Raw genomic sequence first — 14,815 nt, forward strand, 5'->3', positions numbered from 1 at the left:
TGTGGGCATCTGCTTCCCAGCTGTGACCACAGCAGGTTAAGCCTCCCTGAACCTCTGTCGTGGGTCTGAGATGGGTTGGAGAGGGCTGAGCACAGGCTACTGGCATAAAGCAAAGTGGGTGTTGCCCCTCACCCCTTGTGCAGCTCTGAATCTGGAGAGGTCTTCCTTTGGGTTGAGCTGAGACCCAGATGAGGACAGAGGTTGGAGAAGGCAAATTACACGTCCAGGGTCTCAGGGTTAAACTCTCCCCCCTCTTTGGAGCACCATCTGGCCAGCACCCTCCCCCTCCTCCTTCTAGGAGTTAGTTCCTCTCCTGGGCCTGGCCAGTTCCATCTCCCCCTGCCCACCAGCTCCTTCTCCCCTCCCCCCTCTACATCCTCTTAGTTTTTCTTAAGGATTCAGGGATGGTATTATTGCACATGGCCTCGTGCTAGGTGCCCAGTTTCAGAGAGACCTCAGAGGGTCAAACGGGGATCCAGTAGTTTCTGCCAAAGACCTCTGCCCTTGGAGAAGGAGGTGTGACCCCAGGGAGTGGGAGACCAGGGAGAGGAGCTATGGAAGCAGCCTCAGGATCTTAGAGCCCTTGGGACTTCGGAAACTCCTCTTCCAGGCCTGCGGGCTACAGGTGGGGAACCGGGCCCTGGGCGGGAGGGAAAGTGCCAAGGTCAAATGTTGGGCGGTGCCTGCGGGCGGAAGCCAGGCTTCAGGGGCTATGTTGGAAGTGGCGTGTGCTTCCCGGTGCTGTGAACTCAGTTCCTAAGATTGCAGGGGCTTAAGTCTGCGGAGGGGTCGCCCCCGGGGGCTCTTGAGGGGAGGGGAGGCTAAAAGCCAGGTGGGGGGAGGGCATGTGGGGATCGTGGGACTGGAGGGCCGTGCCCCCACCCCCAGCGAGGCGTGGGACGCCCGGAGAAGGGGCTGGCGGGCTGCTGCGGGGGCGCGCGTGGGGGCCGGGCGGCCGGGGCGGGGTGAGTCACCGCCGCCCGCTCCCATTGTGCGGCCCGGCGGCGGCGGGGCGGCGGGGCGGCGGGGCGGCGGGGCTGCGGAGCCGAGCGCGGGAGGTGGAGCCGCGGGCTGCGGGCTCCGGCGCCTGCGTCCCCAGCTCGCCCGGCTCGCCTCCGCCGTGGGCGCCCCGCGGCTGCCTGGCCCTGCGCGGCGACAGGCCCCGGAGAGAAAGCGGGAGGGAGATGGGGCGCGCAGGCCGGCGCGGGTCCCGCAGGCTCCAGAGCCCCGAGGTACCGCAGGGCGGGGCGGGGCGGGGCGCACGGGCCGGGGCGGGCCCCTGGGCGTCCCAGGCTTGGCAGGGCCTGGGCGCTCGGGCTCCTGGAGGGGGAGAGGGCCGGGAGGGGGAGAGGACCTGACCCTGCCTTTCTCCCCCAGGACTCTCCACTAGGTCCCCGCAGCGCCCCCTTCTTCTCACCCGGGTCGCGGGTCCCTCAGTGAGCGAGAGCCCCCCAAGCGCCTCCCCGGCCATGGCCAACGGAGTGATCCCGCCGCCCGGGGGCGCCTCCCCCCTCCCCCAGGTGACTGACGCTTCCGGATGGGGGGTGAGGAGGGAGAGACCCCAAGGAGGAGAGGGGCGCCCTCTGGCTGACCCTGGGACACCCCTGCTCCATCTTGGGCGGAATGGAGAAAGGGGGGGTCTTTTGCTATTTTTCGGATCTGTTGCCCCGCCTCCCCAAGCCTTGGGAGCTGGGACGCTGGTCCCAGCTTGGGGCCTTGGAAGCAGAGGCCGTAGAAGATGGAGCCTGCTGGTCCCCGCCCCACTTCCACCCAGGGTTGGAGTTGGGGGAGTGGGGCGCTCCTGGGTCCAGGGTCCTTAGGTGAGCTGTCTGAGCCCTCAGGTCCGGGTGCCCTTGGAGGAGCCCCCTCTGAGTCCAGACGTGGAGGAGGAGGATGATGACTTGGGCAAGACCTTGGCTGTGAGCAGGTTTGGGGATCTCATCAGCAAGCCCCCCGCCTGGGACCCCGAGAAGCCCAGCCGCAGCTACAGCGAGCGGGACTTTGAGTGTGGGTAGCCTGGGGACCCCTAGTGTGGCCGCCCTCACCACCATCACCTCATTGCCACCATCACCGTGCTCACACTGGCTTGGTCACCCAGTGCCATCATGTGCTGGACGCTGTGCTGGACGCTGTGCTGGCCACCATGCCATGTTAAGTCATCCTGCTCACTCACCCATCGCCTGCTCGCCTGTCAGGGAAGCTGGTCCCAGCCGCAGGGGAGATGTAGGGACATGGGCCAGAGGCCTCCCTTAGTGACCCTTGTCTTCCCCAAGGCTCTGCCACACCCCTGGCCCTCCTCTCTCCACCTCCTCATCTCCCGTCCTGAGCTCTCTGACTACTTTTCCTTCTTTGCTGCATCATGTCCTCCCATTCCCACCACCCCCTCTATCATGCCCCCCTCTGTTATTCCCGGCCCCCCATTCTACTAGGCCTCACCAATGACAGGACATGGACACAGGTGTTAGGGGGAGTCTGGCTCTGGAGGAAGGACTAAGGTGCCCTTGCTTGAGGCCTTGAGCTAGAATCAGGTGTGTGTCCCTAGGGTGGTGTGGGGTCCCCTTCTGCTGTGGGGGTCCCAACTGGCTCTCCTGCCCCCGCAGTTCACCGGCACACCTCCCATCACACCCACCACCCGCTCTCTGTGCGCCTGCCTCCACCCCACAAGCTGCGGCGAGTGCCCCCCGGCTCTGCCAGGCAAAGCAGGAGGAAGAAGAAGAAGGAGAAAACCTCTGCTGCTCCCTCCAAGGGGACCCCTCCTATCCAGGAGGAGGGGGGAGCCGGGATGGAGGAGGAAGAGGAAGAGGAGGAGGAAGAGGAGGGGGAATATGAGGCCGAGCCTGTGGAGCCTCTACCCTCAGGGTCCCCACAGAAAGCGAAGGTAGGGGCCTGGCCCTGAGGGAGGGCTGGCTGCTTAGGGCGGAGTGAGAGAGGAGGCCTCGCCAGGCTGAGCGGCTGTGTTGGGGCAGGGCCCAGGACGTGTCTTGCTTTGTCCACAGTTTTCCATTGGAAGTGACGAGGATGACAGTCCCGGCCTCCCCGGCAGGGCTGTCTTCACCAAGCCCTTGTCCTCGGGGGACACTCGCTCGGACAAGAGCCCCCAGCACTCGGTCAGGTACTGGCCTCCAGCCCAGCTCAGAGGAGATGCCAAGCTGCTTCCTGATCCTGGGGAGTGTGTCCACTTCTGACCCCAGAGAGGAGAGGAGGGGGGCTGAGGAGGCACAGAGGGGTGCCCCTATCTGTCCGCATGATTGGCAAGGAGGAGAGAGTCAGAGGCTAAGAGGGGGACCGGGAGGAAGGGGGACCAGCATGATGGGGCAGGAAGGTGGAGGTGAACTTTCTTCTCTGCCCAGGAGGAGCCTGTGTCTAGTGCCCAGGGGGGCACTCCAGGCCCTGCCCCAAGTTGGAGGCCAAGGAACCCCCGATCCTGGTCTATCTCCACTGTGGTTCCCTGTCATCCAAGGCTGCCTGTTGCCTCCTCAGCTCCCCCAGTCCCCGGGCCCGGGCCCCCCGAGTCACAGGAGAGAAGAGCCGGCCCTGGAGCCCATCGGCCAGCTATGACCTGCGGGAGCGGCTATGCCCAGGCAGTGCCCTGGGCAGCCTGGGTGGCCCAGAGCAGCAGGTGCCCACTGACGAGGCGGAGGCCCAGATGTTGGGCTCTGCAGACCTGGACGACATGAAGAGTGAGTGATACCCTGCGGCAGCCCCCGTGGCCCACTCCCATGAGCACTCAGCCTGTGAGGGACCTTGGAGAGGCTCTGTGTTCTCCCCCACTCAGTGACGGGGAGCTCACTACCTCGGTTTCCAGAGCTGAGATTTCCCTTCATGACACCTCTGCCGTTCTGACCCTATTCTGTCCTCTGAGTCACCCCTGGAATAGGGCAGCCTCCCTTTCACATGATGTTTGGAGATATCAATATAGCGCCCTCCTCTTCTCAGGGCAGACTCTTCACCCTTTCACACCAGCCCCCTGGGGCTGAGCCACTCTGCCAGGCCCTGCTTCTCCCTATATCAAGGGCTCACCTCCTCACTCCTGACCCACTACCCTTGGCCTGGCCTGGCTGTGATCTCGGCACATTCTTTCCATCTTATCAGTCCTGGTTTCTGTGCCACCTGTCATCACCCACGGGGCTCTGTGCCCAGGCCAGAGGCATCCCTGACCCCGCCTTCCTCCCCTTAGAACAGTGTGTGGGCGGGGGTGGGGAGGAGGGCTTTGAGCTCAATACGTCATGGAAAGTTGCCAGGACCTGAGGACAGGGACAGGAACAATCCGATGGCAGCAGCAGTGGTGCTGGCGAGATGGGAAGGGTCAGAGGGAGGGCGTGTTTACAGATCCAGGGTTGGGGCTTAAAGCAGCCAGGAGCAGCCCTGGGGACCTGGGAGTTGGAGTTGAGAGGCCGAGACATCTCGGGCTCTGGTTGGACAGAGACCATTCCTGTTCAGACTTCCATCTCTCAGGAGAGCCGGGGCTTTGGGGGGACAGGGCTGAGGCCTCAGCCCGTGTCTGGGGAATGACGAGCCAGCTGGAGCTCACGGAGCCCAATGGGGCACTGAGCTCCGGGCCCTGGGATGCCGAGGGCGTGGGCCCCTGGAGGGCTCCAGCTCAAAGCCCTCGAGACTCACTGGCCTCAGAGGACTTGGAGATGTTTGTGCGGGACCTTGAGGACTGTGACCCGTGGGAGTCTACCAGGGACCAGCTGAGCCCCATGGCAGGGGGACCAGCTTGTGAGTAAACGGGCTGCTGACCTTCCACCAGCTGCTGGCCTGGAAGGGGCAGGCGGGGAGGAAGGGAGAGAACATCTGCCTGAATCTGCTGGCCGAGGACCTGTGGGGTTAGACCTGGGCGCCGAGAGAGGCTCAGGGACAGTGCTGGGGGCTTGGGGGCTGGCGGCTCCATGTGGGTCCTGGCACTCCGAGTGAGAGGCAGTGGCCATGGTGGGGCTGCGGACTGAGTAGGGATCTGCCTTGTTACTGTGGCTTGGCTAGTGGTCCCCTGTGTGACTTTGAGCTAGTGCTTCCTCTGCTCTGGGCCTCGGTCTCCTATCTGTGAAGTATCCACATTGACAAGGTGGTCCTGTTGGCATGGCTCCTGGGTGACTGTGGCGCCCACCAGTGGACTGGCTGGGCAGAGCAGGGAGCTAGAGGGGCTGGCCATGACCCTGAGGCTGGGAGCTAGACCCCTGGGACTGCCAAGCCCACCTTCTCCGCAGGCCACCGGCTGGAAGACAACCCTGGCATGCGGCGGCACCTGGTGAAGAAGCCATCCCGAACACAGGGCGGGAGGGGCAGCCCCGGTGGCCTGGCCCCCATCCTGCGCAGGAAGAAGAAGAAGAAGAAGCTAGACCGGAGGCCTCATGAGGTACAGGACCCGGGCATGGGCCACCAGCTTCCTCTTGCCTCTGCTCCCAGAGCCTCCTTTTCCCTCCCCGCCGTGCCCTGGCGCCGAGTCCCATCTGGTGGCCCCCAGGCCCTCATCCTTGGTGCCTACCCCAGGTGTTTGTGGAGCTGAACGAGCTGATGCTGGACCGCAGCCAGGAGCCCCACTGGCGGGAGACGGCGCGCTGGATCAAGTTTGAGGAGGACGTGGAGGAAGAGACCGAGCGCTGGGGGAAGCCCCACGTGGCCTCGCTCTCCTTCCGCAGCCTCCTGGAGCTCAGGAGGACCATCGCCCATGGTAGGGGCCCTGCAGGCCTGGCCCCGGGTTGCATGCCCTCTTCACAGACTGCAGAGCCTGTGCCAGGCTGCCCATTTCCCGGGGACTCCTCCCTGGAGTCCTGGGCCCAGGCACGGTCTGGCTGCCACCCTGGGGATGTGGGGTCCAACTGCCTGCCCAGCTGTCAGCTCTGAGGGGTGGGGTGCTGCCCCTGGTCCCTGGCATAGTAGACTCCCCTCCCTGGGTGAAGAGGGGCCATGCCCTCGTTCCGTGCTCCATTTTCACGACCGTCTCTCTGGCTGGGCTGTGGCCACATGGAGTAGTGTATCTGCCCGGGCGCAGGGGTGCTTGGCTCCCCAAGCGCGTTTGCCTGCCCTGGGGGAGCAAGGCCGCTGGGGCGGGTTCTCCCTGTCTGATAGGACCATGTCTCCTCCTCTGATTGTGCCCCCAGGCGCCGCCCTCCTGGACCTGGAGCAGACCACTCTGCCGGGCATCGCGCATCTTGTGGTGGAGACCATGATTGTGTCTGACCAGATCCGGCCAGAGGACAGGGCCAGCGTCCTGCGCACCCTGCTACTAAAGCACAGGTGCCGGGGGAGGGGGTGCCCAGGAGGGGGCCTCCTGGTTCCGCTGTCTCTATAGGCGCAGACTCTCCTGTGGGGCTTGGGGCCTCTGCTTGAGTACCCAAGTGCCGGGGAGCTGGTTCCTGATCCATCCTTGGGCAGCACTGCCCACTAGAAAGTTCTTTCTTACATTGAGGCAGAGGGATAGAGGCCCTGGCCCTCCATGTCTCACTTCCTCATCACCTCAATCGCCAAGATCCTCTCCTCCTAACTGCCTGCCCGCTTTGCCCTTTCCCAGCCACCCCAATGATGACAAGGACAGTGGCTTCTTTCCCCGAAACACATCCAGCTCCAGTGTGAACTCGGTCATGGGGAATCACCACCCCACCCCCAGTCATGGCCCTGATGGGGCAGTGCCCACCATGGCCGATGACCTGGGGGAGCCAGCCCCACTCTGGCCTCACGACCCTGATGCCAAGGAGGTCAGTCGCCTTACTCTGCCCTGGGTTGGGGGACTGAGAGGGTTTCTAGTTTCAAAGGAGGCCACTGAGTGGGTCAGGCAGGTGGGATGGCTGGCATCATGCTAGGCATGTGGGGGGATCTTTATGGGGAAACCCCGAGGGACCCCTACTGTGGAGAAACAGGAGGTTTAAGTGGGATGATGTAGCAGACCCAGGGGAGCCATTTAAACAAGAGAAGGCTGAGGTGGTTGTGGGGGGCTTGGAGAAGGGGTCCAGATCCTGGGCTGGTCCCCTCCCGATGTGAGGCACATCACCCATAGTCCTTCTCCTGGCTGGGGTGGGAGGTCCAGGGGTTGGCGGGCAGAGTCCAGGGCTGGAGCAAGGGAAGGGAGGGCCTGCCACGGCCTCCGGTCTGGGTCCCAGCCCTATTCCAGTTCTGCGTCCTCAGAAGCCCCTCCATATGTCTGGGGGAGACAGTCACCGGGGGAAAAGCCTGAAGCTGCTGGAGAAGATCCCCGAAGATGCTGAGGCCACTGTGGTGCTTGTGGGTAAGGAGGGACGGGCGCTGGGGGCAGGGGCCGGGGCATGGGTGCCTCCCCTGTGGTCCACCTGTCTTGAGCTCTGTGCCTCTCCCATCCCCACCTGGCCCCACCTGCCCCTCCCAACTCATCTCCAGCCCTTTCTTCCCCAGTCCTCTGCCTGCGTCCCTCCCTTTTCGGCTACCTTGGACAACTGCTAGGCCATATAGCACCTTTGTGAGAATTAGAGGAAAGCACCCCTTAATTTCCATCTGTTGGTAAATTGTGGTAAATGTACAAACATATACATGAATAAGTCTCCTTTAGAACGGGGTTTCTCTCTTCAGTGCACACCTGCCCCATTGCACATGATGTTCCTGAGACACCCCCTCCGGGCTGCCTTGCCCGCGTCCCTGTGCCCAGCGCCCCGGGCCTTCTCTCCCCAGGCTGTGTGCCTTTCTTGGAGCAGCCGGCAGCAGCCTTCGTGCGGTTGAACGAGGCGGTGCTCTTGGAGTCTGTGCTTGAGGTCCCGGTGCCGGTCCGCTTCCTTTTCGTGATGCTTGGGCCCCGCCACACCAGCACCGACTATCACGAGCTGGGGCGCTCCATCGCTACCCTCATGTCTGACAAGGTTGGTCCTCCAGCCCGTGGGCTGGGCACTCCAGGCCTGTCCCCTGGGCCTCCTGGTTCCTGTCCCTCTCACTGCCCCAGGATACCATGGATGCAGGGGTGCAGGGGCCCTCCTGGGTGGAGCAGCGCTTTGGAGCGTGGAGAGGCTGTTGGCCGAGGGAAGAAAGGGAGCCCGCTGAGCTGGGGCTGTGGGAGGGGAGGTGGGACCGGGAGAAGCAGCCAGACCTCCAGGTTTTGGATGTGACATAGACTGGATGTGAATGGGCTGGCTCTGTTGGTCTTTGCTGTGGCTTCTCCTGGGCTTGGATAGGAGAGTGATGTTCAAAATCCTTCCCAACCTGCTGGACATGGGCACCGTCCAGGCAGAATGGCCTTGGAGGCCTCTGCAGTGCCAGGTGTCACTCCGTAGTTATTGGATTGTGGGAAAGTCTGGAGGCTCCCAGGGGAATAGAGGGCCCTGGGAGGGGGCAGTGCTGAGGGCTGTGGCTTGCCAGCCAGCAGGGCCTGCGAGTCAGAATTTTGACAACTGGACTGGACCTGCGTATGTGGCGGAACGTCCTTACCCCTCTCCCCAAAGCCCCGTGCCAGGGCCTCCCTGGTCAGCTCAGACCTTGCTTTCCTGCCCCCAGCTGTTTCACGAGGCTGCCTACCAGGCTGACGACCGGCAGGACCTCCTGAGCGCCATCAGCGAGTTCCTGGACGGCAGCATTGTGATCCCCCCGTCGGAGGTGGAGGGCCGTGACCTGCTGCGCTCCGTGGCCGCGTTCCAGCGGGAGCTGCTGAGGAAGCGGCGGGAGCGAGAGCAGAACAAAGTGGAGATGACCACCCGGGGAGGCTACGCGGCCCCTGGGAAAGGTCAGACCCTTTGGGGTCCAGAGCCCCCCGTGTTCCCCCCAACACAGCTAAGTCTATGACCTCAGCTCCGTCCTGACTCCCGGAGTCCTGGATGCAGCTTCCAACCCCTGACCCAGGCCTCTGCCCATGGGCGAGGCCGGGAAGGATGGAGGGCCTGTGAGCGGAGGGGTGGTCTGTGTTCCAGCACCCCCTTGTTCCCCAGGGCTGTCGCTGGAATTGGGGGGCTCTGAGGCGACCCCTGAAGATGACCCCCTGCGGCGGACCGGCTCGGTGTTTGGGGGACTTGTCCGGGACGTGAAGCGCCGCTACCCGCACTACCCCAGTGACCTGCGGGACGCTCTGCACTACCAGTGTGTGGCCGCCGTGCTCTTCATCTACTTCGCTGCCCTCAGCCCTGCCATCACCTTCGGGGGGCTGCTAGGTGAGGCGGAGGGGTGGGGGCTCAGTGTCATCTCCAAGGTTTCTGGGACAGGGTGTCCCAGTGATCACTTTAGGGGCTTATGGGGGAGAGGAGATAGTCGTCAGTGTGACCATCCTGAGCTGCTGGGTCAGGGGATTCCAGAGTTCACTTTTGGGGGAGCTGTGAAGATCACCTTGGGGAGCTGGTGGTGAAGGGGCAGGAGGTAAGGGGTTAGTAAGGGGGCCCTATGTACTGTTCTGGGGGGCTGCTCCATTCTTGCTGGGTCCCCAGGTTAGGCTAAGCTAGATAAGGAAGAGGGGCCAGGGAGGGACCAGGCAGGGCTGTCCCACTGACCCTTGCCCTCCCCAGGGGAGAAGACCGAAGGGCTGATGGGAGTGTCTGAGCTGATCGTGTCCACGGCCGTGCTTGGCGTCCTCTTTTCTCTGCTGGGGGCCCAACCGCTGCTTGTGGTTGGCTTCTCAGGGCCACTGCTGGTCTTCGAAGAAGCCTTCTTCAAGGTGACAGCCCTGCCCTGCTGCTCCGCAGGGATCACCTGCTCCTCCCCTGGCCCCTCAGCCCAGGTGACAGGTCCCTGCTGGGTCCCCCTCCTCCCCTTGGAGTTACCCCCCACCCCGCCCCACTCCCTACCTCACGGGGCCCTGATATTCATAGAAGACTGCTGTGGGTAACCACTCTTCCCTCCTGGCCACCAGTTCTGCCAATCCCATGACCTGGAGTACCTCACCGGCCGGGTGTGGGTTGGCCTCTGGCTGGTGGTCTTTGTTCTTGCTCTGGTGGCCGCTGAGGGCAGCTTCCTGGTCCGCTACATCTCGCCTTTCACCCAGGAGATCTTCGCCTTCCTCATTTCTTTCATTTTCATCTATGAGACCTTCTACAAACTCTATAAGGTAGAGGTTCAGAGAGGGGTTGGGGGCAGGGCAGGTGTAGATGTGGATGGGCAGCATCCTGGCAAGGAGCATGGGAGGCGGTGGCATGGAGATTGGGGCAGAGGGCTCAAAGAGGGGGGCTCTGTTGTGTGTGGGCGTGGGGGGTTGGGGACACCCTGGGGTAGGTCTGAGCTGAAGGGGAAGGAATCAGACCCATAGGGTATTGGTCAGAACCCCAGGATTTACCTGCACAGGTGTGTGAAGTGGTCACTAAGCTCTAAGGGCTGGGTGTCCTTGGGTCACCTTTTGTAGTGTGTGTGTGTGTGTGTGTGTGTGTGTGTGTCTTATGTAGCTGGATGTTGTGTGTTACTGTTGCCTGGTCAGGTAGGTGAGGGAACAGCCTTCTCCCTTGCAGCTGATGAAATCAGGGTCACCTGCCCAGGTGAACACTAGGGCAGCCTTGTAACTCACATAGGTGTTCACGGAGCACCCACTGCTGCCATTCTACCCCCCTGAGGGGGCACTGGCGCCTAGGCTGGACCTGAATGGGAGTGCTCTGCCCGCCACTGAGGGGCCACCAGGCCCGAGGAACCAGCCCAACACGGCCCTGCTGTCCCTCATCCTCATGCTTGGGACCTTCCTCATTGCCTTCTTCCTACGCAAGTTCAGGAACAGCCGCTTCCTGGGGGGCAAGGTACGTGGCTTCCAGAGTGGGGCCCGTGGAGCCCCTGGGGGACTCTTAGTTCTGCTGTCCCTGCAGGCCCCACTCTAGAGCGGGGCTGCCCCTTTCTCCAGGTCAGCCTCTGGCTCTAAGCCAAGTCTATGTGGCCCAGCCCATCAGAGCCTCAGAGAAGTCTACTCAGAAGAGAAGTGCCCACCTGGGCTGGCTGGCACTCATGGGGTTGAAAGAGACAGGTTGGGGGATCTTCCTGAACCAGCTCAGACCCAAGAGAGGTCAGGAGTAATAAGCCCTTGTGAGCCTCCAGCCCTCACCTCCACCTCCGCTCCCTTCTCCTAAGGCTCGCCGCATCATCGGGGATTTCGGCATCCCCATCTCCATTCTGGTGATGGTCCTGGTGGATTACTCCATTACAGACACCTACACACAGGCGAGTGAGCCCGACCTCCCCGGCAGCTGGTTCTCACCCCTGGGCCCGAGCAGCAGTTAGATTAGGGCTGGAACCCAGCTTTCCTGGTGGAATGGCAGAGACCTGCTGGGGTCACACTGGATGGATGAGCTGGGGGTTCAGAAGCAGCCATGTGGTCCCACTAAGGAGGCCACCCAGCGGTCTGAGGCTGTGTGTGACCCGTAGGCAAGACCTGAAGGAGCAGGGATGGGGCTGGGGCAGAATGACAGGTGGCCCCCAGGTTTCCTGGCAGCTCTGGGGATCTGGGAGAAGACATGTCATGTCTCTGCCCTATACTGGACCCTTGTAGGGACAGCAACTTTGGAGGATGCAAAACTAATTTCCTTCAAACCTGTTCACACCCCAATTCCCCGGAGCCCTGGTACTGGGGACACACGGCTTTGCGGAAGCAGCTGCTGCATGGGTTCCTAGCATGGGGAGGTAGTGTCCCTGAACCCTGTCTTCCTTCTGGTCTCGCAGAAGCTGACGGTGCCCACGGGGCTCTCGGTGACCTCCCCCCATAAGCGCACGTGGTTCATCCCGCCTCTGGGCAGCGCCCGTCCTTTCCCGCCCTGGATGATGGTGGCAGCTGCTGTCCCCGCCCTGCTGGTCCTCATCCTGATCTTCATGGAGACACAGATCACTGCGTGAGAGGGCGGGGGACCCTGGGTGGATGAGTGCGGATGGTGGGATTGGCAGCAAGGGGACAGACAGTTTTTTGCCTGTGGTGCTTGGCCGTGCCATCTGTCTGGTGCCCCCGGCATGTGCAGGGTGGCACTTGACAGTTCTCAGAACGCTCTGGCAGTATGTTCTCTCACCCAGTGACGCTCACATGATCTCATTTTGGTTAAGTCACAATAAGGTGGTGAGATCTGGCATCTGGCTTTTATGGTATTTTAAACATCCACAGTGTAAGGAATTTGGCTCAGATTTGCTTAAATGTGAGAACTTTAATTTGGGAACTTGAAAGAGGAAGCTGGCAGATCCTGGGAGAGCTCTTCTCTGCCCCCACCCCGCTCCTCACCCGGCTGTGTGCGCCTGGCCCGGCTGCTGGCCCACTCACTCCCACTTCGTTCTCTGTAGGCTCATTGTCAGCCAGAAGGCACGGAGGCTGCTCAAAGGCTCTGGCTTCCACCTGGACCTGCTTCTGATCGGCTCCCTGGGGGGACTGTGTGGGCTGTTTGGGTTGCCCTGGCTGACGGCTGCCACCGTCCGCTCAGTCACCCATGTCAATGCACTGACTGTCATGCGCACCGCCATTGCGCCTGGAGACAAGCCCCAGATCCAGGAGGTGCGGGAGCAGCGGGTCACTGGCGTGCTCATCTCCAGCCTTGTGGGTGAGAGCGCCCACCTTGCAAGGCCTGGCCCCGCTCCCCAGACTTGCCTTCTTGGACCTCAAGGCCTTAAATCAGCTCTCTCATCCGGGCTTGGGCCAGGTCCCTTCTGACTCTCCAATTGTGGCCTGTCTAGCCCCTGCCCTGCCTGCCAGCCCTGCTTCCTGACCCCCATGAGCCCTTTCTCCTCGTGCCCTTTCCTGGTTCTCTTTCCTGCTCCATCTTCTCTTGTTCGTGGTGATGAGGCCTAGCCGGTCAGTTAGATGGTCCGTGCCCCCTCCCCACCAGGTCTGTCTGTCCTCACAGCGCTGTCTGAGGGGTCAGGTAGGTCTGTGACTCCTCCTCCAGGCCTGTCCATCGTCATGGGGGCTGTGCTGCGCCAGATCCCATTGGCCGTGCTCTTTGGGATTTTCCTGTACATGGGGGTCACGTCACTGTCTGGCATCCAGCTGTCCCAACGTCTGTTGCTCATCTTCATGCCAGCAAAGCACCATCCCGAGCAGCCCTATGTGACCAAGGTATGGCCAGGAAGCATGGAGGCGGGGAGCTGGGTGATGGGAAGGGTGTCCAGGGGATCCCTGGGCCGGACATGGGCAGGACAGGATGACTATGAAGATATATTGGGACCTGGGGAGCCAACTCCCCAGAGATGTGGGTGGGAGTGTGGTGAGACCTGACGCCTGTTCCCAGGTGAAGACGTGGCGGATGCACCTGTTCACCTGCATCCAGCTGGGCTGCATCGCACTGCTCTGGGTGGTCAAGTCCACGGCAGCCTCGCTCGCCTTTCCCTTCCTGCTGCTGCTCACGGTGCCTCTGAGGCGTTGCCTTCTGCCCCGGATTTTCCAGGACAGAGAGCTGCAGGCGGTAAGGGACTGTGCTTGGGGCAGGGTCAGTGTGGATGGGGCCTGGGTTCCAATCTCTGCTGCACCGCCTGACAGCTGTGTGACTGACACAGGTAACCTAACCTGAACTCTTACTTTCATCTATATAAGGGCTAATAGAAGATTCTACCTTAAACGATTGCTGTGAGGCTTAAACACTAATCCAGGTGAAGTACTGAGTATGATGGTTTGGTGTGAAGTAAGCACAAGGCTGTTGCAGACAGCTGTGCAGGCTGTACATTGAACAGAAGCGCATAGCTGAGGGGCGGGTGGGGATGGGACGGTGCTGAAAGCCATCTGAGCCCTATTTTTGTCATCTGGAGGAAGGGACATCCTTTTGCAAATCATCCACCCAAACATGGTCTACAGAAGTATACCGCAAGAGCTAGCTGGGAGCGGCCCCAAGAAAGTGCTTCACCTATGGTAGCTGCTCTCATTGGTATTGTTATTAGGAGCTGTCACTGGAGGGGATAGTGACCTGAAGGTTTAAGCCAGTGGGAAGTGCTTCAATCTGGGGCCACAATCCCTGCAAACTGTGAGGCTTGGAAAGGTCTGGGAGCAGCGAGGGCTGCTGGCCAAGGAGGAGCTGGGGAACTGGGGGGGCACCACTTGGCTTCCTTGCCTCTTCTGACCTTCCGCTCCTTCTGCAGCTGGACTCGGAAGATGCTGAACCCAACTTCGACGAGGATGGCCAGGATGAGTACAACGAGCTGCATATGCCTGTGTGATTCTCCGACACGGTGACCCTGAGAGACCCCGACATCTTAGTGACTGATACCTGGGCCCCTGTCAGAGCCCAGCCCCAGGGCGGGCGGGGGTTCCTCATGACCCAAAGATGTGCCTGGAACCACTACTGATGCCACGGCCAGAGGGGCCCTGACTGTGCCCGAGGCTCTGACCTTATCTCACCAGGCCCTTTCACAGACCGGCACGGGCTTTACCGGCACAGGCTTTACCAGCACAGGCTTTGAGCTCATTATAACCACACCCCTCGTCTTGTGTCTGCTTCACTTTCTTGGTTCCATGTCTGGTTTCTCAGGTCACAGTTATCCATCTGGAATTGGAAGAATTGGGAGAATTCTGTATTCAGGGTCATCAAAACCTGAGGAGAGGTTTGAGGCAAGAACAGAATTCTTGGGTGAAAGGGAGAGAATCAAGACCACAGAAGGTCAGAGCTGGGCTTTAGCATCACCCCTTGAGGCCCCTCAAGTGCAGCTGAGGAGGAGCCTGGAGGCTCAAGGTCTGGCTCAAGGTCACATGCCTTTAATCCTGCTCCTGTTTGGGAGGGGTGGGTGGGGGAGGGGAGAAGCGGTGGTTGCTTTGCTTTAGCCGCTAGGGAAATCAGAGCTTGCCCAAGCGCTGTGGAGCTACAGAAGGGAATGTAAAAACTTTCATCTTCTTTTCTTGATTCCTGGCATTCAGAGGAGCAGGGACAGTAGCCCAATCCCCCAGACGCCAGGGTAGTGCTGGATTTGGGGTCCCTGGACCATTTTAGATCCTCTCGGCTTA

General features: G+C 61.5%; 1 protein-coding gene across 4 annotated transcripts; it reads left to right on the forward strand.

Moving 5' to 3' along the window:
• The first annotated feature begins 1,131 nt into the window (after window positions 1-1,131).
• Window positions 1,132-14,317, forward strand: SLC4A3 (solute carrier family 4 member 3). 4 transcript variants are annotated; one of them, XR_011472400.1, is made up of 24 exons: window positions 1,132-1,232; window positions 1,378-1,520; window positions 1,842-2,007; window positions 2,601-2,878; window positions 2,997-3,112; window positions 3,481-3,680; window positions 5,208-5,356; window positions 5,491-5,671; window positions 6,102-6,237; window positions 6,512-6,695; window positions 7,123-7,222; window positions 7,639-7,823; window positions 8,452-8,677; window positions 8,880-9,098; window positions 9,447-9,595; window positions 9,791-9,985; window positions 10,440-10,658; window positions 10,984-11,073; window positions 11,572-11,738; window positions 12,175-12,428; window positions 12,774-12,943; window positions 13,116-13,289; window positions 13,418-13,473; window positions 13,957-14,043. XR_011472400.1 is itself a non-coding variant. In XM_070422227.1 (23 exons), the coding sequence occupies exons 2-23, from the start codon at window positions 1,470-1,472 to the stop codon at window positions 14,032-14,034; spliced, it is 3,687 nt and encodes a 1,228-aa protein (XP_070278328.1). In that variant the 5' UTR covers window positions 1,133-1,232; window positions 1,378-1,469; the 3' UTR covers window positions 14,035-14,317. The 4 variants fall into 4 exon arrangements, 3 of the variants coding, with proteins under 3 accessions (XP_070278328.1, XP_070278329.1, XP_070278330.1); XM_070422227.1 differs by lacking the exon at window positions 13,418-13,473 and having other exon boundaries at window positions 1,133-1,232; window positions 13,957-14,317; XM_070422228.1 differs by lacking the exons at window positions 1,132-1,232; window positions 1,378-1,520; window positions 1,842-2,007; window positions 13,418-13,473 and adding an exon at window positions 2,077-2,150 and having other exon boundaries at window positions 13,957-14,317.
• Window positions 14,318-14,815: the final 498 nt, after the last annotated feature.

Source organism: Myotis yumanensis, unplaced genomic scaffold, assembly GCF_028538775.1.
Source record: "Myotis yumanensis isolate MYYU_CA2020_CCGP unplaced genomic scaffold, mMyoYum1.0.hap1 SCAF_8, whole genome shotgun sequence".
In the NCBI taxonomy this organism is placed as follows: Eukaryota; Metazoa; Chordata; class Mammalia; order Chiroptera; family Vespertilionidae; genus Myotis; species Myotis yumanensis.